Source organism: Heliangelus exortis, chromosome 6, assembly GCF_036169615.1.
Source record: "Heliangelus exortis chromosome 6, bHelExo1.hap1, whole genome shotgun sequence".
Lineage (NCBI taxonomy): Eukaryota > Metazoa > Chordata > Aves > Apodiformes > Trochilidae > Heliangelus > Heliangelus exortis.
Genome location: NC_092427.1, coordinates 32,864,208 through 32,884,537, shown reverse-complemented (window position 1 = coordinate 32,884,537; position 20,330 = coordinate 32,864,208). Strand labels below are relative to the sequence as shown.

At 42.7% G+C, this 20,330-nt stretch overlaps 1 protein-coding gene across 5 annotated transcripts in view; it reads left to right on the top strand.

Annotated features, from left to right (window-relative positions):
* Positions 1-2,199: 2,199 nt before the first annotated feature.
* Positions 2,200-20,330, top strand: part of SMARCAL1 (SNF2 related chromatin remodeling annealing helicase 1) — a 36,925-nt gene continuing 18,794 nt past the window's right edge. The window contains exons 1-9 of one of the 5 annotated variants that reach the window (XM_071747761.1): positions 2,200-2,300; positions 3,180-4,110; positions 4,785-4,835; positions 7,241-7,501; positions 8,696-8,746; positions 13,029-13,209; positions 14,170-14,320; positions 17,671-17,829; positions 19,430-19,495. In XM_071747761.1, coding sequence (XP_071603862.1) covers positions 3,240-4,110; positions 4,785-4,835; positions 7,241-7,501; positions 8,696-8,746; positions 13,029-13,209; positions 14,170-14,320; positions 17,671-17,829; positions 19,430-19,495 — 1,791 coding nt within the window. In that variant the 5' untranslated portion in view covers positions 2,200-2,300; positions 3,180-3,239. Of the gene's footprint in view, positions 2,301-2,325; positions 2,451-2,477; positions 2,605-3,179; positions 4,111-4,784; positions 4,836-7,240; positions 7,502-8,695; positions 8,747-13,028; positions 13,210-14,169; positions 14,321-17,670; positions 17,830-19,429; positions 19,496-20,330 lie in introns of those variants that run through there. The other 4 variants (XM_071747759.1, XM_071747763.1, XM_071747762.1 and 1 more) reach the window with 4 other exon arrangements.

Genomic DNA, 20,330 nt, shown 5'->3' with positions numbered 1-20,330 from the left:
GTGGCCAAGGTCAATGGTATCCTTGGGTGCTTTAGGAAGAAATGTGCTTTAGGAAGAAATACTTCCCCTCTGTTCTGCTCTAGTGGGGCCACGTCTGGAGTATTGTGTCCAATTCTGTGTCCCCCAGTTCAAGAGAAACAGGAAACTGCTGGACCAAGTCCAACCAAGGGCAACAAAGATGACTGGGGGACTGGAGCACCTCTCTTACAAGGAAAGGTTGAGAGATCTGCGACTCTTTGGCCTGGACTGTAGAAAACTGAGTAGAGACCTTAGCAATGGGTTAAATATCTAAAGGGCAAGTGTAAGGACAAGGGTTAATGGGCACAAGCTGGAACACAGGGAGTCCAATCTAAACACGAGAAAAATCTTTACTGTGAAGGTGACAAAGCACTGGAACAGGCTGCCCAAAGAAGTTGTGGAACCTCTCTGGATACATTCAAAACCCACCTAGTGCAATGTGCTACTGTGATGTGCTCTAGGCAATCCTGCTTTAGCAGAGGGGTTGCACTATATGACCTCTATAGGACCCTTCCAACTCTGGTGATTCTGTGACTCATAGAAACATAGCACAGCATGGACTTAAGCTCTGCCAGGGGAGGTTTAGGTTGGATATTAGGAACAAATTATTTACAGAGAGGGTGATCAGACATTAGAATGGGCTGCCCAGGGAGGGGGTGGCTTCTCCGTCTCTGGATGTTTTCAAGAAGAGACTGATGTGGCACTCAATGCCATGGTCTGGTAACCACAGTGGTAGTGGATCAAGGGTTGGACTTGATGATCTCAGAGGTCCTTTCCAATCTGGATAGTTCTGTGATTCTGTGAAAGGGACCTCAGATGATCACCTGGTCCAACCTTTTGTGGGAAAGGGAGCTAAGATGAGATTTTCTAGCACTCTGTCCAATTGTATCTTGAAAACCTCCATTGACAGAGACCCTACCATGTCTCTGAGGTGGTTATTCCAGTGATTAATTGTTCTCACTGCAAAAAGTTTCTTTCTTGCATCAAGATGGGACTTCTTTGGTGCAACTTGCTGGACAGTGCGGGGCCCAGTATCAGTCCCTGAGGAATCTACTTGTGACAGGCTGCCAGCCTGAGTAAAACCCACTGATCACAGCTTGTCATGAGTGACTGTGAGCCAGTGTCCTACCCATCTCACAGACCTACCCATCTCACAGACCAGCCAGTCCAGGAGGAAGGTGTGGGAAATAGGGTCTGCCACTTCGCTGAACTCCAGATAAACAATATCCACCTATCTACCCATGGAGACAGAAAATGTTACCCTATTGTAGTAGGTGATCAGGTTCCTCTGCCCTCGGTAAATCTGTGCTGGATTTTCCCACTCATCCGCTTCATTAGGTTGGACATTAGAGAGAATTTCTTTCCAGAGAGGGTGATCAGACATTGGAATGGGCTGCCCCGGGAAGTAGTGGATTCTCCATCCCTGGAGATATTTAAAAAGAGCCTGGATGTGGCACTCAGTGCCATGGGCTGGGAACTGCAGCGGGAGTGGATCAAGGGTTGGACTTGATGAGCTCTGAGGTCCCTTCCAACCCAGCCAGTTCTGTGATTCTATGATTTGCTTTGGGAGCTTCTAGGAAGACTCACTTCACTACTTTCCCTGGTGTAAGACTAAGGGACCTGTAGTTTTCTGGGTCCTTGTCGGGCCTTTCTTGTAGCTAAGCGACATTTGTCCCCCTCCATTCATCAGGGACATCCGCTCATTTTCTGAACTTTCCAAAGATCACAGGCCCTGCCCCAATGTCAGCTGCTGCTCCTAACACCCTGGGGTGGATTCTTCCCTCACAGCTGACAACACTGTTTTCACCCCTCCTTACATACTACCTCTATTTTTTATTGCCCTCTCATAGTTACCACACACCATGGCATGCCAGGCCCCACAGACCAGAGGCAGCCGGCGGGGCAGCCCTGCCCCATACGTGCAGCATTAGGTACCGTCTGGGGCAAAGCCTCACCCCACGGCTCTCGCCAGAGGCCTGCACCCCACAGGTGGGCCTGATCGACACTCCCACGCGTGGGTGACGGGAACTGCCCCATTGCCCCCCTCCCTCCCAGAGGCTCCAACCACCCGCCCGCCCACCTCCCGGCGTTCTTAAGATGGCGTCGCCAGGGGAAGACTACGTTTCCCAGTGTGCCGAGCGCACCGCGCTCCGTCACGTATTTCCCGGCATACCGCACAAGGCGGCTGCTGGGTGCCGCCGGGCGGTACCGCGGGGTCTGCCGGGAGTTGTAGTCTGTGAGGCTGCGCGCCCTTGAGCGGCGTAGCGGGCCTCAGCCGGCTGGTGGGTGTGTGGGCCTGTGGCGGGGGGGGAAGGCGACTCGGCCGGGGATGAGCCCAGGGTGGGATGCAGCGGAGCCGCCGAGGGAAAGGGAGGGACCGAGGCCTGCGGTGTGGGCTCCTGTGGGGTGCGGAAGCGTTGGGGCCCTGTGGGGTAGTGGGTGGTCCTTGAGGATGGTGGGGGACCGCAGCTTGCGAGGACTAATTTTGGAGTTTGGGTCAGGGGAGCCAGGTGCCTGGGAGAGGAGCGGGGCAGGGAGTGAGCCACACTTACAGGGTGGCGAGGGAAGTAGTGTGGTGTCTGAGTGGTGTGTGAGGCGGGCCGCCCCCGAGGCCTGAGGCGGGGAGTGGGGGGAGTGAGGCCTTGTCCTGGGAGCAGAGATGAGCCAGGGCCTCGCTTTTGTCAGAAGGTTCTTGACCTGCGAGTGGCCCTTTCTCAAGGAAGAAGTTGCCCCTGCCCTTTGGGGGGCATTTATCTGCTAGATGCTGTTCAGTACCCGAGTACTGGAAGCTTTGCCTGCATTTCCCTTTGCAGGGCTGGCTCTGCAGTGCAGGGTGTCCCTGGGCTTAGCTATTTTATCAATTTTGCACAGAAGAGTGCTCAGAACTACCGGAATAGGGGTCTTCTCCTTTTTCCTTGTGTTTTGTCTATGTGGGACTGGCATGCAAAGCCTCAGCAGTAGTTGTCAGCATCTGCTTGCTGACAGACTGGCTCAGCTCTGATCTGACAGCTTTGATGTACTACCAGGTTTTTGTGTAGGATCAGTTACAGTAATACTCAGTTATTAATAATGCTAAGTTCTGAACACAATAAACATTTTGGGGGGGAACTGAGTTGAAACTTTGCCTTGTTTTGCTGGTGAATTTTTCTTTTTTTGGGTAGGCTGGTCTCTATTCCTGTAAAGAAGCTGATGCATCAGTGGTAAATTCCGTGTTGCTGAAGATGTCATCAGGCCTTACAGAGGAACAGAAGAGAAGAATTGAGGAGAATCGCCAGAAGGCTTTGGCTAGGAGAGCAGAGAGGCTAGCAGCCCAGGGAGGTGGGCAAGTGGGAATTGCTGGACCTCAGGTGAAAGAACAGAGCCCACGTAATTGGGGAAACTTGAAGAAAGAAAACAATCATGTCAGGCTTACCAGCCAGCACCAACAGAATTCAAACAGTCCTGTGGAGCAGAAGAGCTCTCTTCCAAAAGATGATAATTGTTACACTGCAAACCAGCAGATGGTTGGCTCACATGGAGGGCAACAGAAGAATAGTTCAGAGGACTCAGAACAAGCAAGTGGCATTAAGCAGTTCCCTACAGTCATCCCAAATTCTCTGAGTTATTCCCATAAACATTACTTTGATGCTGGTCATCAGGAACATGGACAACAAGCTTTAATTAATCTTGCTACATTCCAGCAGCCCAAATGCCACTCAGCTTTCAAAAACCCTGCAGAACCATCTCATCCTACATTAATTGACAATAGGCATCCTGATGGTAGTAAAGATTTACAAAGTCGGAACAGATCTGCTGTGAAATATGTTTCACCACCAAGCAGTGCCCCCCCAGGTGATTCAGAAGTGCTGATAAAAACAAACAGACCAACAGAAAGAGAGGGGGGAGGTGGTGCCTCTCAGGCCAGTGGCAGGATGCAGAAGCTGACCAGCTCTGCTGGTGCAGGCTCTGCCTTTGAAGCTGCCTCTTGCAAAAAAGCAAGTAGTGTTACAAAAGGAAAATGTGTGAAATATGGAGAAGATCGATTCCAGGTCGAAATAGGGTATGATGCTGAACTCATTGCTGTATTTAAAAAGATGCCAAGTAGAAGGTATGGTAAGTACTGGTTGTTTGCTGTTCTCTTTGTTTTATGTTGAAGTTTCAGCATCAGCTGGAATTGTGCTTGCTATATGCTCTTTGCAGTGCAGCTGTTGTGGGGTGGAATATGGGATGTTAATGGGGGACTGGAAAACTAGAGACAGTTGAAATTGCAAAGAAATTGTGATCATAAGTAGCTTGATCTTGGATTTAGCTAAGAAATCATAAGTCCTGTTTTATGAACAGTGCTCTAAGAGTTTGGTGATGACATCTGGTCAGAGTCTTTTGGGAGTGAAGGAAGAGAAGTTATTCATGATTTGCTGTGGGAAAATGGGCCACTTCAGCTGTAGTTCAGAGCTGGTGAGCTAATTCTGTTAGCTGGGTTATTGAGAGCAGTGGAGTCTCCACCTTTTTTTTTTTTTTTTTTTTCTTCTGATCTTTTCTCTGTGCCTTTATTTGTTATATTTTACTTATATTTCCCCCAATATGTTGCTGTTCCCTGTGAGTGACAGCTTCATTCTTCTTGTCTCAGTGTTGATGTGCCCTATGGCTTCTTTGGTGTAATGTAGCTGTAAACTTGGGCATACACTGTGTTGAAGTTTCCATGAGTAGACTGAATTCTCTCTTACCTCATCTGAACATTTTACACCATATTTTTCTACCCCAAATGATTCATATTCTGCCTATTTTAGATCCTGCTATGAAAAAATGGAATTTCAGCTTGGAAGATTACAGCAGTTTCAGTAAGTAATGGGCTGTTCAATCATGAAGAATCCAAATCTTGACACCCCCATCCTCTTGTCTTCTATAATTATTATTTACCTTTTTTATTCTCTGGAGTAATAGAATTAGCACTACTCAAACATAATGCCCATCTTTTAGGCATCTAGCTCTTAACATTTTTTTCACACTTTGTGGTTGATTAGAAATAACTTAGTTTTTCATGTAATCTAAAAGCCAGGCATAGGCTTAACTATTTCTGGCATTGATGAATTTCCTAGTGACCAGCAAGCCTGATAATAGAAAAATATCTGCCATGCAAGTGCTTCGTATGAATCTGTATTGAGAACTGAGTGTGTTGCACTGGCTAATGCTTAATTTCTAAGTTTGTTCATATATTTTCTTTTTAATCATCTCCTTTTTCTCTTTTTCCCCCTATTAATTTTGAGTGTCGGAAAAGGAAAAAGGGTAATTCTCTAGAGCTTTGAGTGAGACTCAAAATGGATTTGCCTTTTTTTGCATAACAAGTACGATTTTATCTTTTTTTTTCTTCTCTTGTCATTTTGTTCTGGGAAGATTGAGAGATGATAGAGGCAAACACTTCAGGTAAGCTTTTCAGAAGCACATTGTATTGAAGTGAGTGATAAATCACTATTGATTTCAGTGGGAACAGAATTAGGCCTGTGTTGAGCACTTTGAAAAACCCACAGTTGAGTGCTGGTATTTTAGCTTCCCATGTGGGTTGCCACACATTTATAATTTAAATGCTGCTGGTTTGTTTGAAGTGTATCAAGTACAGATGAGAGCTGAGTCTCAGCACCAAGAAGCTTGCAAATGAAGAGGACAGTTATTAGAAATTGGGCTTTTTTCCTTAAGGCTTTCAAATATATGAGTTCTCTGTGGAAAGTTCCTGTTGACAAGCAAAGACCTGATCAACATCAGGCAGCAACATTGGGGAGAAAATGAACTAACTTTAAAGGGCCACGATTGAAGTCTTAAGTGTAGAAGCAATTATTTTAAAGCTTCCCACTGTTAATTTTGTTCTTCTGAATAATGTTGTCCTGTATTACATTTCTTCATGCTACAAATTAAACATGCAGCCAACCCTAGAAACAGTCGTTGAAATAAGAGTAAAATATGTTGTTTGTTGTTTTTTTTCCCAATTTCTTTCAGTTTTTGTTGTAGAGGTGAGATCTAACTATGCAGTTCCAAAGCACCATCTACATCTTTTGCTTGCATTGGGAGGAGAAAGTCTAAATCAGTGGTTTCCTTGTCTTCTACTTCAAAAATTCCTATCACTTGATGCTCTTAAACTTTTTCCTTGCAGTAGAAATCTCAGATGCTTGAGTTTATTCTAGAAGTCACTTATTTTAAAGTAAAGTTGGATGAAATCCAAATGCTTTATTTATTAACTGGTTATGAAGAAGATGTCAATTTCTTTTTTTTTCCTTCCCTTTCTAAATCTTAACTGCTGAACTTAAATTTTGTGTATTTTTGTTGCGTATCAGTGAGCTGGACTGTTTAAAAAGAAGCAGAGTAAATCCTGATGTGCAGCTCCCTCCTTAAAGGTCTGGATTCACCTGAATTTACTCTGAACAGCTACTGTCTAGGGGAGGCTGCCTCTCTGCAAATACATGATGGCAGAATGTGCTTAGTAGTCCCCTGTACTTGAGTCTAATTGACTTTGGAGATGTCGATGGATTGTTGTGTTACTGAAGTGCCTATGAGTTGGAGTCTTGTGGGTGAACGTCACTGTTTTAGTGCTGTAAAAATAAAATAAAAAATGGTTCCTGTTCCATAACCATCACAGGTCAGCTCTAATAATAAAGACAAGGTACAGGTATTGATTGGCAGAGACACAGGGAAAAGTGGAATTTTTGTTTATTCGTGTGGATAGCTGTGGTCTCAGGTTGACAGCTGTAAAATGCTGTGTCCCTTCTCTCCCTGTGCCCTGGCATGGTGGCAGAGAAGCACCTTCTCAATTTTTTCAGGTGTACACTATTGATCACCATATCCCTCCCTGTCTGTGCAACTGTAAAATGCTGTGTGGATTTGTGCAGTTTACTGCTGATTGTGTTTCTGCAGATCTGTTGCAGGCCTAGTGAGCCAAGTTTTGGGATTTCTGATTGAGAGGGAGTCTAGTGCAGGCACAGTACTGGACAGGCTCACCTACTGTCACATAATCCCTCTGCCTCTACTGTATTCTCTGTGGAATATCTCATCAGCATGCTCTTCCAGGCCATCATTCTCTGTGTTCTTTTTCACTGTAAGTGAAAGCAGGGAATCATTATTTCTTTCGAACTTGGAGGTGAAGGATTTGTTTTTCATCCTCTTGCTTTTCTCTTCCCAAAGCATCCTGTGTAACTTTAATTAACCCATGTTCTTGGAGATTAATTTTTTTCTCTGTATCTCATTCTTTTCTCTTTAGTGGAAGCAGCAAATCAACTTTCGTCAGTAATTCTGGTACCACTGGAAGGAGAAAATGTAGTTGGCTTTGCATCAAGCTCTCATTTTGTTGGCAGCAGAGTTGATGTGAAATCCCTTTTGAAGATGTGTAAGAATTGGAAGAAACCCTCAGCCCTTGTCAAAGGGAAGTGCGTGCTGATCTCTCGCTTGCGGTTTGAAGTTGATATTGGGTATTCTGCAGAAGTGATTGCAGTGTTCAAACAGATGGATTCCAGAAATTATGGTGAGTCTCTGCTTTTCTCTGCTTTATTCTAGTGATGTTGTTGGGGTTGCTCTTGGAGTGCTACGTATGCTTCAGAGGAGGGAGACTGTGAGAGCACATCCCGCTGGAAGAGCGTGAGAGGGTGTGCTTTGGTGAAGATTTTGAGAGCTCCTGTAGTTCTGGTGTAGTGCTGTACCTGTGTCCTCCACTTTACCCCGTGCCAGAACTTCCAGGCCTGTTAGCCAAGGTGATATTTAGGGAGGACTTCACATGATTTCATTTACTGTGAGGTGGGATGTGCTGATAGTTTGCCAGAAATACGGAGATGGTACATAAGTTATCTTTATCAAATGTAGCTGGATAGTCTCATATTTCTCCTACTTTACTGTGGTGTATAATGGTTGCAACTGGCTGAGCAGATAAGAGTTTACCACCAGTTTCACTGATGTTTTGGGGGCAATTGGAATTGTAGAGCATTTTTTATGCTGACATTCAGATTTCAATGGCAAATAATCAGTTTTTCCCACTTGTTCTGTTGGAACACAGAGTGATGATGTGGCCTGTGCAGTGTCACAGCAGGTCAGTGACAACATGGGAAACAAATCCTGGAGCTCTTGTTCTTCGGGCAAGGCCATTGTGTCTTCAGCTGTCTGAATTCACTCTTCCTTCCCTGGAAGTTGTAAGCAGGTGCTATCCAGGGGAAAAGCTTGCCAGACAAGTCTGGTGTTCATGTTACATTTTGGGTTAGGGTTAGGGTTAGGGTTGATGAATTGGTGGGTTTTCTCTGGACTTCCTAAGCCCATCATCTGTACGGTACAGATGGTACAATTGAAAGTGATTGTGTTACTGGCTGGTCAAAATGTATTGGTTAATAAAGAAGAACACTCAAGCATATTCTTAATCCCTCTTTGTAATGAAGAGAAAGTGATTGCCAAAAAGTTTGGGCAGATGGGTCTATTAAAATGGTTCATTAGGGTAGCTGACTGTGGTGACTTGCTCTGGTGTTACCACCACTTCTATATCTCATACTTCTAAGTCTTCTTTAAACTGCTTTTAATGTGAAAGCAAGCAGAGGAAAACTGACTGCTGGACAAGGTAAGAATTCTTTTAAACTATTTCTGAAATGCAGAGGATATGGGTGGATAGTCATGTTCTTATGGACAGAGGATTTACTATTCTAAAAGAGACTTATGACAGTGTTTGTAACTATTGCAGATATGAACACCAGAAAATGGAATTTCCTGCTGCAGGACTATCCCAGACTAAGTGAGTAGCTGTGTGTTCCTGGCTGGGGCTGTTTTTTGGGGAGGCAAATTAATTCTAACTTCTTCTCTTGGGATAAGCCCTTTCACTTGGGAGAGATAAGGTGTCCTGTTTTGTCAGAAAAGGAAGCAGGTGTCCTGTTTTGTCAGACATTTACACTGTTTGTCCAAAATCAAAACTTTATAAATGTGTGTTATTCATGTTAGTCCCTTAGGGGCCCATCAGAAGAGTAGCTCAGTTTTGTCACATTCTGCACTGAATTTCTGTGCTGCTTCTTAGAGCACACAGATGTATCTACTATCACAGTTATTTTTATTGCTTGTACTGTACAGCAACTCTACTTGAACTAAGGAGTTGCAGAAGAATGGACTCCTATTTTCCCACTTCCCAAATTTGAAGAGGTCAGCATGGTGGCTGCCAAGCCTTTCTGTACTTAGAGAAATTCAGTCTTACTGATGCATTTTAGCTGCTCTCCCTTTAACCTCAGTGCCAGCACACCTTGCTCCCTTTTGTGTGAGCAGAAGTCAGCTAATAAACTGGCACAGTCACCCCTTGCTTAGAAAAGAAACATGTACTTCTAAACAAATATTTCTAGTTCTTTAAGTACTGTGCACAGTGTTGTAGTGTTGTGCTATTTCATTCCACACTCAGTAGATTTTGTTTTTCAGGACAGTTAGGTTTTCAAACCAACTGATGATTTCTGTACCAAGCAGTTCATCCACAGTTAGTCTGGATGCTATCTAGCTGATTTTATTCAGCCTCGTGTTATTGCTGGTAATGATGGCTTTGCAGGCAGCACACAACTTTTAGGTTTTCAGTTGATGTGTGAGGCAGGTTAGAATACAGTTTGCTTCCATAGCTGAGTTGATTTTGCTGCATACAAGAAGAGCTGCTTGTTTCTCTTGCAGAATTGTGCAGATCTCCTTGAAGCAGAAGCATTCTTCTTGAAACAGTTTCATACTTTACTAAAATATTACAGTGCTGGTTGGTGGATGCTTAAAAGAGAGTTTAGCAAAAACATCCTCAAGATAGCATATTTTCCCTTGCAAGTGGAATCTAGCACACAGTGCTAGATTATTACATTATTACAATGTTTGCTCCTTGGTAGAAGTTGACCAGTAAACTCCTGACTTTATGCATCTGTGTAATGCTGGTGAAAATGTGACTTCCTGAACTGAAATGTAGAACTATGGTTTCTTTTGTTGTTTTTTCCTAAAAATTGATGTCACTTTGCAGAATAATCCAGTATCAGCAGCATGCTCCTAGCACATCTGCTTCTTCGTGTTTTATGTTAAGTTTGCAGAGTGCTCTAGGATGAATAGCATTTCTCAAGTCCTAAGTATTATAATTATTATTTATCATCCTTGTTGGCCTGCTGTGTTTGCCTTGGTATTCATGTAAGGGTACATGGCTGTGGAATTTGATTGGGGTAGGCTTCAGAAAGATAATAAGCAGGGTGTTGTTCTACACACAGCCTTAGAAAATGTGACTGAGTGTTTCAGAGCTGAAATGCTGTTGATCGGAGTAGGTTTTTTTTCCAGCATGGGCTCCTTCTTCCATGGTATACTAAAGCTTGTTTAATAATTGAGTATCTACATGCTCCTATGAGGCATGTCTGAATAACATTATTAGTGGTTGTAGGGCTGAAAGCCACGATGTGGGGCCTTGTAAGGATGCCAGATCTTGAAAACAAGTGAGTGTATCTTGGTGGAGTCTATTATGAAACTCCAGGATTAGGATGCTGACAGCCCCTGATTTCAGTGAGAGGTGGTGATCTCACACAGCTTGCTAAAAGGGTCTTTTTGTATGTGTAAAGGGCTTGATCCTGTAGTGTATGCTAGGCAGCCTGAGCAAACATGTCCCAGTCTGTCACTCTCAGCCTTACTGGCTCCAGTTGTGTACATCACATGAATTATCTAGAATACCACAAATTTGAGGAAAGGAAAAAAAAAATTGTAAATGTTCTTGCGGGGTGTAATTTGTGAGGGCATTTGAGGCTTCTAGCATATGCCTTATTGAGGACCAGCATTTGCTTTGTGCCTATTCCCTTACCTATGTCAAAATAAAATTAAAAAAAAAAAAAAAGAAATTTAAAAGGCTGGTTGCCATTTCCAGCAGAGATATCTATTAGCTGGAAACTATTTGTAGAGGTTAATGTCTCTTTGCCTAGTTGCTCAGTCATCTTTCTATAAAGGTCACTTCAGTAAAAAATGTCTGTTGGATGAATCATGCTGGTGTCAGATATATCTTAATCATTTTCCCAGCTCATGTACAGAACAATAGCAACAGAATTATCAGTGAGCAAATTGTAGCAATTATCCTAACACATAGCTCAGTTTGTGAGTGTAATAACAAGCTTGTGCTGTACTTCAGGTGGAGAGAGTTCCTGCTATTGAAGAAGTATGAATTAAACTGGAGAGTTTAGAAAGTTTGGTCATTTCCCAACCACAAATGGAAATCTTTTTATATGTATATTTCTTGAAATTGCTTTCCCCCTTCATATGGCAGGGGTCCATCCTTCTGCTTTCCTCCTGGAGATAACTGAAATAAGAATACCTAATTGAATTCTGGAGGTTCACTTACTGCTGGTAAAGTGAGTTCTTATTTCAGTTATTTTTGCAAACAGAATTGTTTGATGTTTTCCTGACTTCATATGCAAACCAACCATAAAATAAAAATACAAGTTGTCTCCTGCAATAAAGGATTGGTAAAAACCTGATTATTTAAAATGTTTTCCTTATCCCAGTTTGCTGTGTGTTTTAAACTACATTTTTTTTCATATAAATTAAGTGTTGGATTCGAAAGAAACTCATCTGCCTTTTTGGGATGAAACAGGGAGGTTCCTGGAGGGGACTGAAATAAGGTTGTGTAGGAGGGCCACTGCCCAGCCACTTTGTTTGTTGTGATGCATGGGTTAAAAAGATGAAGGCCCCGGGGGTCTTAGCATAATCATAGACTCCTAGAATGTTAGGGGTTGGAAGGGACCCCTGGAAATCATGAGTCCAACCCCCCTGCTGAAGCAGGATCACCTAGGGCAGGTCACACAGAAATGTATCCAGACAGGTCTTCAAAGTCTTGAGAGAGGGAGACCCCAAAACCACCTCCATGGGCAGCCTGTTCCAGCTCTCTGTCACCCTTATAGTATTCCTCATGTTGAAGTGGAACCTCCTGTGTTCCAGTTTGTGTCAGTTGCCCCTCGCCCTATCCCAGGGCGCCACTGAAAAGAGATTGGCCCCCTCTTCTTGACACCCACCCTTCAGGCATTTGTAAACATTAATAAGATCCATTCTCAGTCTACTCCAGACTAAATGTCAGGTCTCAGCCTTTCATCATAAGATCTGTTCCAGTCCCTTGATCATCCTTGTAGCCCTCCATTGGACTCTATAGTATATCCCTAGTATATCCCTGTCATTACTGAGGGCTGGGAATCACTTTAGTTTGACTGGTAAGGTTTTATGCTGCAGGTGAAGTTGAGGGGCTTCACGGGTGAAACAAAAGTAGTGGTGAGGGACTCAAGTGGCTGCCTGTGAGCTGGTTCTGTCCCACAAGCTGCTTCTGTCCAGAAGAATAGCAGCAGACACCAGTTGAGCAGGGAGTAGCTGTTGGTACCACATCCCTGAATGATGTCTGACAGAGTGCTGCTGATGGTGGTAAGGAGCAGTGTCTCAGTCTTGAGGTGCTTCCTGTTTTCTTATCCAAACATAGTAAGCTTGTTTATGGTAAAGTGGAGACAGCCAAACCTGAGTGATTTGGGGGAACAGGAGGTGACAAGAATTTTCAAAGTTGGAGATGTTATTCTGTAGGTCATTGTGTCTGGGGTCACTCCTGATCACTCGGCGATGGTGGAGACCTCAGAGGAGTTTAATGCCTCAGAGGAGTTTAAAGTCAAGGTAAAGATGCCCCTATCTTCTGGGCTTCAGAGGCTCTTTTGTTCAAATCCAAGCTTTTATTTGTGAGCAAAATGTGCCCTAAAATGCCCCCAGCATGAATAATCCAGCTTCAGCTGTGCTAGTAGCAATCATCTCTGAATGATGGCATCAGACTCTCAGGTTTTTTATAACCAAGTCTAAATACAAGGGGAGGAGATGTGATTCATCATGTGGTTCTGAAATAAACTTTAGGGAAGAGGCCAGGCAAACACCTGTGCATGATGCAGTGTTTTCTTGAGCTGTTTCAGGACAAGAAATGATATTGTTGATAAGGTCAACAGTTGTGCCCTGGCATCGATAATGTAAGTTGTGTGTATGTTGCCCCTTCTGATAATAAACTACTCTGTTCTTTGCAGTGGAAGTGTTGCAGAGCCTTGTGTCAGTAGAAGTGGAGCCACTGCCTGAGGCAGTAGTACAGACCTTTGCTGCTCAAATAGAGAGATCTACATCCCAGACAGAAGTTCCTGATGCTGACCTTTCAGTAGTGGACTCCAAAATTGTGACAAGTCTCATGCCCTTTCAGCGGGAAGGTGTGAAGTATGTCCTTTTTGCATGCTGCTAAGACCCAGTCCCTGCTTAGAATTTTGTACTTTATATTGGTGCCCAGGCTGCATTCTCTTGCAGAGAGGGCTCCACATTTCTCCAGAGTCCTGAACTGTTACACTGGCACTATGGGCTCTTGATTGTTTGGTATGGTATGGGGGGGTTTTGTGGAGTTTTGGTTTTTTGTGTTTTGTTGTTTTTTTTTTTTTTTGAGTGACACATCTGTTTCCAGCTAGGATTCTTCATCATGAGTCAGGAGGAAAGTAGCAATTTTGCTAGTCTTATAAAAGTCTTCAAATGATACATCTCTGATATCTGTCTTGTGATTCAGTATGTGCCTAATTGTCATATGATTTTTTTATTTTGTAAGGTCATTTTTTTTTTCTCAAGTGTTTTGTTGTTGTTGTTTTAAGTATTAACTACGCATGGGAAAGTGCTAGGAAATGGGGCCCAGGCCCTGAAAGATTTAAAATTACTGATTGGACATAGAGATAAACTTTTACATCTCCCTGTCTCTATCATATATGGTCATTAGTTATTGACTTCAAGATGCAGTCCAGGCAAGTCTGTTCTTACTGGTGTTAAAATGGTATTGTTGCCAATAATATTTTCCTAGCTCAGCCAGGATGGACTATGGAACAGAATGTGAGTGATATCATACAAAGAACATGCTTTAATTACTTTTAAGTTCTTTAGACTACTCCTCATATGAAATCAAAGTCTTTGAGGACTGGGCAGAACCACTCTGTTCAGGAGCTTCCAAACTTTGAGATATTTATGAGAGCTGCTCTCTTATGTTAAAGTGAAGAAGATCCAGGTTTATTGAAGAACCCACATCACTTCAAGGTGATCTACATGATAGGCTGGGTGATGAGTTGTGCTCATCTTGGCTTCCTGGACAGATAGTAAGTCATTTATTGACTTTTACTTACATTTCCTCTCTCTTTGTCCTAGTTTTGCAATTTTAAGAAATGGACGCTTACTTCTTGCGGATGACATGGGCTTGGGCAAGACCATCCAGGCCATCTGCATTGCTGCCTATTACCAACAGGAATGGCCCTTGCTCGTGGTGACTCCTTCTTCTGTGAGGTTTACGTGGGCAGAGGTACTGTGAGCTTGAGCATGTGCAGGTGGCCAATAGAGGGCATGTGTGATGCTTATGCTGTGTTGCATTCTGTACAAGCTAAAATTTATGGAAGTTATGCTAAGTGGAAGGAACAAAAATTTTTACTCATTTACAAGCTTGAGTGTTAATGCTTGGCATTAACTCTGTGATATATGTCTGTTTTCTTCTTTTGGCCAATTTTCTTTCTGTGTCCAGCTGTTCTGTTGGAAAGAGGGAAATCTAGAGAAAATATCACCACTGACCCTATGTTAACTTTGTTCCTGCAAGTCAGCTGGCTCCAAGGGGGCGTTTTACCCAACAGTGTCAAAGACAATAGTTGCATTCAAGCAATTGTCTCTTGTATTAAAGGCCTTCATAGCAGCTTTTGCCTAGTCCTTGGCTGGAATAGAAACCCAGATGCAGGGATTCTCTGCTCTATTCAAGAGGCCCTGTTATCAACATGAGGTGTTTGTCATAATACATCTTTTGGCCTGTCCACTGTATTCTGCTGATTCCTCTGAGTCCTTCATTAATTTTGATCAGAAGCCAAAGAAACCTTGTATGCTTGGGAATTAGATCTTGAAATAAATCGCTCTCCAGTCTTGTATACTGAGGCTGTTTGGTGGCCTCAGGGCTAGTGAAATGTTCACTGTGTGAGGAAAAGATGAGCCAAGGTTTTAGGTGACTAATTTCATGCCTGATCAGGAGAGGGTGGGAGTTTAGCTTTCCCTGGAATGTTGCAATGATGAGAAGTATATTGGTTGTGATTTGCTGTTTTTGTGCTATAACGAGGTTGTTGCAGCATCTTGGCTTGTATTTTCATGTCCAGTAGTGTAACAAAATGTTGGGTGATAGGAAAAGAAATATTCTTTACTGAAAAAGGGATTGATTATCATCATATTTGATATTTCGAAGAATCTTTGACCTCTGGTCAATACCTAACCTGAATCCATAGTTTCTGGGGGCATGATACCTACTGGGAACAATTTGGTGCTTGGTCTCCTGAAGTGCTGGGCACCTGCAGTTAAACTCCAACATCTGCTTTAAGAGATGAGGTTTTGTTCTTTTTTGGGTTTGATTTTTTTTTTTCTCATGAGTGCTAGATTTCCTCTTCCTTGCCCTGTTCCCAACTCCCCAAGAGGCTGTTGTGAGAGATATTTTGTTAGGGCATTTGCTGTAGAATAATCTGTGCTGCTTTGCAGGTATGTGAAGGATGCATGTCATAGGAAAGCATGTCACAGAAAGTGGAAGAAGGTGGAGTTTATTATGGTCTGTAATTTACTCAGTTTGTTCTTGCACAGATGTATTTTACTGTCATGGAAGAAGCTTTTGTGGTGTCTCCAGAGCTGAATGGTCAGAAATTGTCTGAATTATCAGCATTTTAATTTGGCTTTCTGGGCTCAGGACATAGAGTGCCTTTATATTCAAGGTACCATAGGAAGCTAGTAGGAACATGCAGGGTACTCTTGGGTGAGAAGTAATGCAGCCATGTGCATTTGGAGTTCAGCATTGAAACTTAAATAATTAATGGTCAGGGCAGCTTCAAAGCACTTTTGGACAAAGGTCAGCAACAAGTGAGAAATAAAGGATCACTTTTACTGTGTGAATTAGTTGTGTTTATTAAAAAGAGAGGGCAGCGCAGTTCGAAGCTGCCAGATCCTTTTTCACTGCTACCAACTTTGTCTAAATTTTGGCTTAGCATCAGCCAAATATTTTCATGGTTGGGATCTAACCTTGCCTGCTTGTTGGCCCATTTTGGTGTGTTGCTTACAGTAAATGATGAAAGATAGCTAATTATTTCTCATAAACTGATAAATATGAGAAGATCTCATTTAACCTCTTGGGCTGCTGTGTGTGGTTACTGAACAGAGCAATGATGCTTGGGGACTTTCTAGAAGTGAAGACACAGGTTCCATTTCTCATGATTGCTCCTTGGATACATTCTGTAAGGAGCAGATCTTGATTGCTAAGGCCCTAACCAGTTCTCTGCAGAGCAACATCAGCAGAACTTAAATGCTGAGGAGAAGTTGGTGTTGTTGAGGACACAATTACAAGGGAAATGGTGGGTGTTCACTAGCTAACAGATGGGGTTGGGGGAGGATATCTTGCTCTGGTGTGTGGAGCATTTCAAGAGGTTGATTTGAATCACTATCACCACATGCACTTCAGCTGTTGTCATAGAGCAGCTGGTGTGTTCTCAACTCAATATTTTCATTTTGTTTGGCTTGTTGGTTTTGATCTTTTTGTAGACTTTTTAAGAAGGAGAGGTAGTGGAAGAGTTTTTATTGGTCTGGATGAGTTGTACTCAGTACAGTAAGTGCAGTAAGCATTTTTACTTCAGAGATCCTTACTGCTTAGAAGTCCTTATATTACATAGGCTGAGGTTTCCTGTTGAGTGGAATAACTAAATTTTTCCTGCCAGTAGTGGTGACTTTGTTCTCTGGATCTGAGTATAGCAGGTAATACTACCAGGAGGTTATGCACATTTCTACTACTGCTAAAATTACTGATCCAGTGCTTGACATCCCTTTCAGTGAGGAATATATTCCTGCTACCCAATCTGGACCTCCCCTTGAACTTGGTCATTTCCTCTTGTTCTATTGCTTGTTACTTGGGAGAAGAGACCAACCCCCACCTTACTCCAGAGTCCTTTAAGGTAGTTGTAGAGGGCATTAAAATGAGCCAGTACAAGAGTTTTGTTTGTTACACTGCTTTTGGTACCCAACAAGCTTGCTGAAGGCTAGATGAAGTATCTCTCTTCTGTGATGTAGAAATAGTTTCTAAGAGTAGGGAAGACAAAATGGGTATCATTGGAAAGACAACTGGTGCCATAATGTCAGATAAAATGGAGGTCATGACTTCAGATAAAGCATGGCTTAGAAATTTTTTAGTGTATTAAACCATATTTTCTGGAATTGGCTCAAATGAAGGTGGACAATTTGACCAGAAAGAGGAGAAAATAGCAAAAATAGCAGCAAGCCATACTCTTACTGCAGAGGAGACAAGCAAAGGACACTGGCACAGGTTGCCCAGAGAAGCTGTGGCTCCCCATCCCTGGCAGTGTTCAGGGCCAGGTTGGATGGGGCTGTGAGCAACCTGGTCTAGTGGAAGGTGTCCCTGCCCATGGCAGGGAAGATGTGGCCTGTAGCTTGAGTTCTCTTGTTTGTCCCATTACTAGGGTTGTTGCTTTGGGAGGGCTTCTTACCCTTATTGTGCTTCTAGCTGATGTCTAGTGGCAGGTGGGGTGGCTACATATTCTAAGCATTCATCAAGATGCTCTGAAGTGCTTTGGGATCCTGACAAAGGACAGAGGCACCTGAATGCAATTAATCATTTTCCTCCTCCTCCAGGCATTTCACAGGTGGCTTCCATCCTTGACTCCAGATAGCACCAATGTCATAGTAACTGGCAAGGACAATCTCACAGGAAGCTTGATCAACATCATCAGCTTTGACCTCCTCAGCAAGATGGGCAAGAAACTTACAAGCACTTTCCAAGTAGTTATTATTGTAAGTGATACACTAAAATTTTTAAGTTAATTGTAAACTGCAAATGCGGTAACTTGTAGTGCACAGCAGACAATTGAAGTGAACCATTTTTAGGGATGAAACTATTTTGTAATTGTGACTGTAATCATAGCTCTTCTCATGAGAAGAAGCAGGTGGTTTCTCTGCTAGTTAGCTCAAAAAGTTTCAGAGTTTAATTCCTGTGTTTATCTAGTAAAGTAGGTAGCCTCTCAACATAAAGTAAGTGGGTAAAGCATCAAAAAATATCTCTGTTTGCTTATGTTTCACTGACAATCTCTATTAAGCTGCCTTTGATAACTTGTGTAATTTCTTTTGTAAGTGACTTCAAAATCCATTTTTAACCTTTTACAGAGCCATGGTAAAAGGCATTTTTCTATATTTCAGTTGTTAAAATTCAAAGCATCTAGTGTTTCAAATGCAGCTTGGATCAATAGAGACCTAAAGAGCCTATGTAGCTTACTTCCAAGTGTTTGATGTTCTCAGTCTAGCTGTCAGCACACATGTACCTGTCCCTGAGAAATGACAATTGGAACATAAATAATCCTATTGTTTCTCACTATTAGATGGGAATGTGAGAATAGATGGAGTTCTTTGGAGATTACTCATGGGAGAAGTGATTTTTTTGCATTTATTTATTTTTATTTTCTTCTCTGACAAGGAATTCTATCAGGGTAGAAATTCATATTGTGTACTTTCATATGTTGGTGCTTGGAGTAAAGGTACTTGGGCTCTGGAGCTACTGGAACCTTTTACTAGCTTTTACTTGGCAGATGTTCTTTCTGTGTATTTATATGTTGAAATTTAGAACCTGTATATGTTGTTACAGATGACAGTAATCCTACTGAGTGCTGAGCTTCCCTTCTTTTTCTCCCAGTGTTGTTTAGGTGGCTGGAAACATTATTGTACCTTACTTGTTTATCAGGAAGGGACAAGGCTGTGCCTGTGAGGCTAAGCAGTTGTATTGGCTTTGCATGCACAGTTACTTGCTCATCCACACATGGAAAGATGAGAATGTACCTTTTGAGGGTGTTGATTACTTTTTGTGTCAAAGTTCTGCCTTGCCACAGCAGTAGAAATGAAACCTGTTTAGGGGTGATGTCTCAGGTAGGAGGTTATTATCCACCTGGTGAGCCTGATCAGCAGAACAGTTGGATCCTAATTAGATTTCTTTCTTTCCTTATTGTTTTCATTAACCCCTTATTTAGGGAAGTGGCACTGTATAGGCCTCCTGGGTTTGCTGCATTTAAGGGGCACACTGGGACAAATGAGTATTGGTGCTGGAAATAATGTTTCTCTTTCCCTCTCCAGCCCCCTCTGCTTGCTTGTTTGCAGTCATTTGAGATTTATGGCTTCAAGTTTTGATTTTTGTTCCATTTGCTTGCAGCTGCAGGGGTGAGTGTAGGAAACCTGCTACTCTCCACGGTGTCTCTTCATTTAGAATTTGATGTGACTGTCCCAGTGTTTCAGATATCCTCCAAGAGCATAGGCTTGTAATATTAGATACTGGGGGTTTGTTCTGTAGCCTGCCACCATTGGACTTTGGATCAGAACTGTCCTCACTTTCATGCTTGTTTTGTTTCAGGATGAATCTCATTACCTCAAGAACATAAGAACTGCAAGATGCCGAGCTGCCATGCCTCTTCTCAAGGTGTGTATGCTGGGTGCCAAGCCTTCAGCAGCTCAGTGTTGCTCCATTTACCAGGTTTAGGAGCCAGCAGCTGAATTCTGTTGTGCAAGTGGAAATCCAGATAACACTGTAGATCCAAGAGCAAAATTATTTATCTGGCTTAGCCACATGTTTCCATACAAATTTTAGATGGTGAGACCTAACAAGGGAACTCCAGAAGCTCCCTTGATGTAATTGTACTGCCATGGATGAGTTTTATGGTAATGGGAAAAAAGTCATGTCAAAATTTACTGAATGTATTCAGGAAGAGTAGAAAGAATATAGTAGTGTCATTGTAGCTTGTTTAATGAAAATAATTATTATCAGTTATTTCTTGGCACACAAATCCCTGCTGTATATCAAAATAGCATTACCTAGGTCCATTCCTTGGCTTTGGTTTTGGATTCTACCATGTTAATGCAAACTTCCAATGTATAGGTGTGGCTGGGGTTCAGGAGCATTCCTCCTGGTTAAATGTACAGAACTAGTAGGAAATGGCAGAATGTGAGGTTACCAAGACAAGAGGCCCACAGAAACATAAATTTAAATGTATGTCTGTTGTCCTGGGATCAAAGAATCAAACTCCCTGGTAGTTTACAGCAGATTAAAGTTATGAGTAGTTTCAGGGCATTGACAAGTCTGTATGTTAGAACAACAGATGGTTTCCTGTTCAGAAAGTGGGTATAAAAAGATTTGATCTGTGATGGCTTTATAGGAACTATCATATGTAAGATTCTTAATGGCAAGCTGAAGGTGGTTGCTTTTGGGTAACTTTGTTGCTGTCTTTAAAGGCTTGGCTCTTGTCTTCTCATGCCTT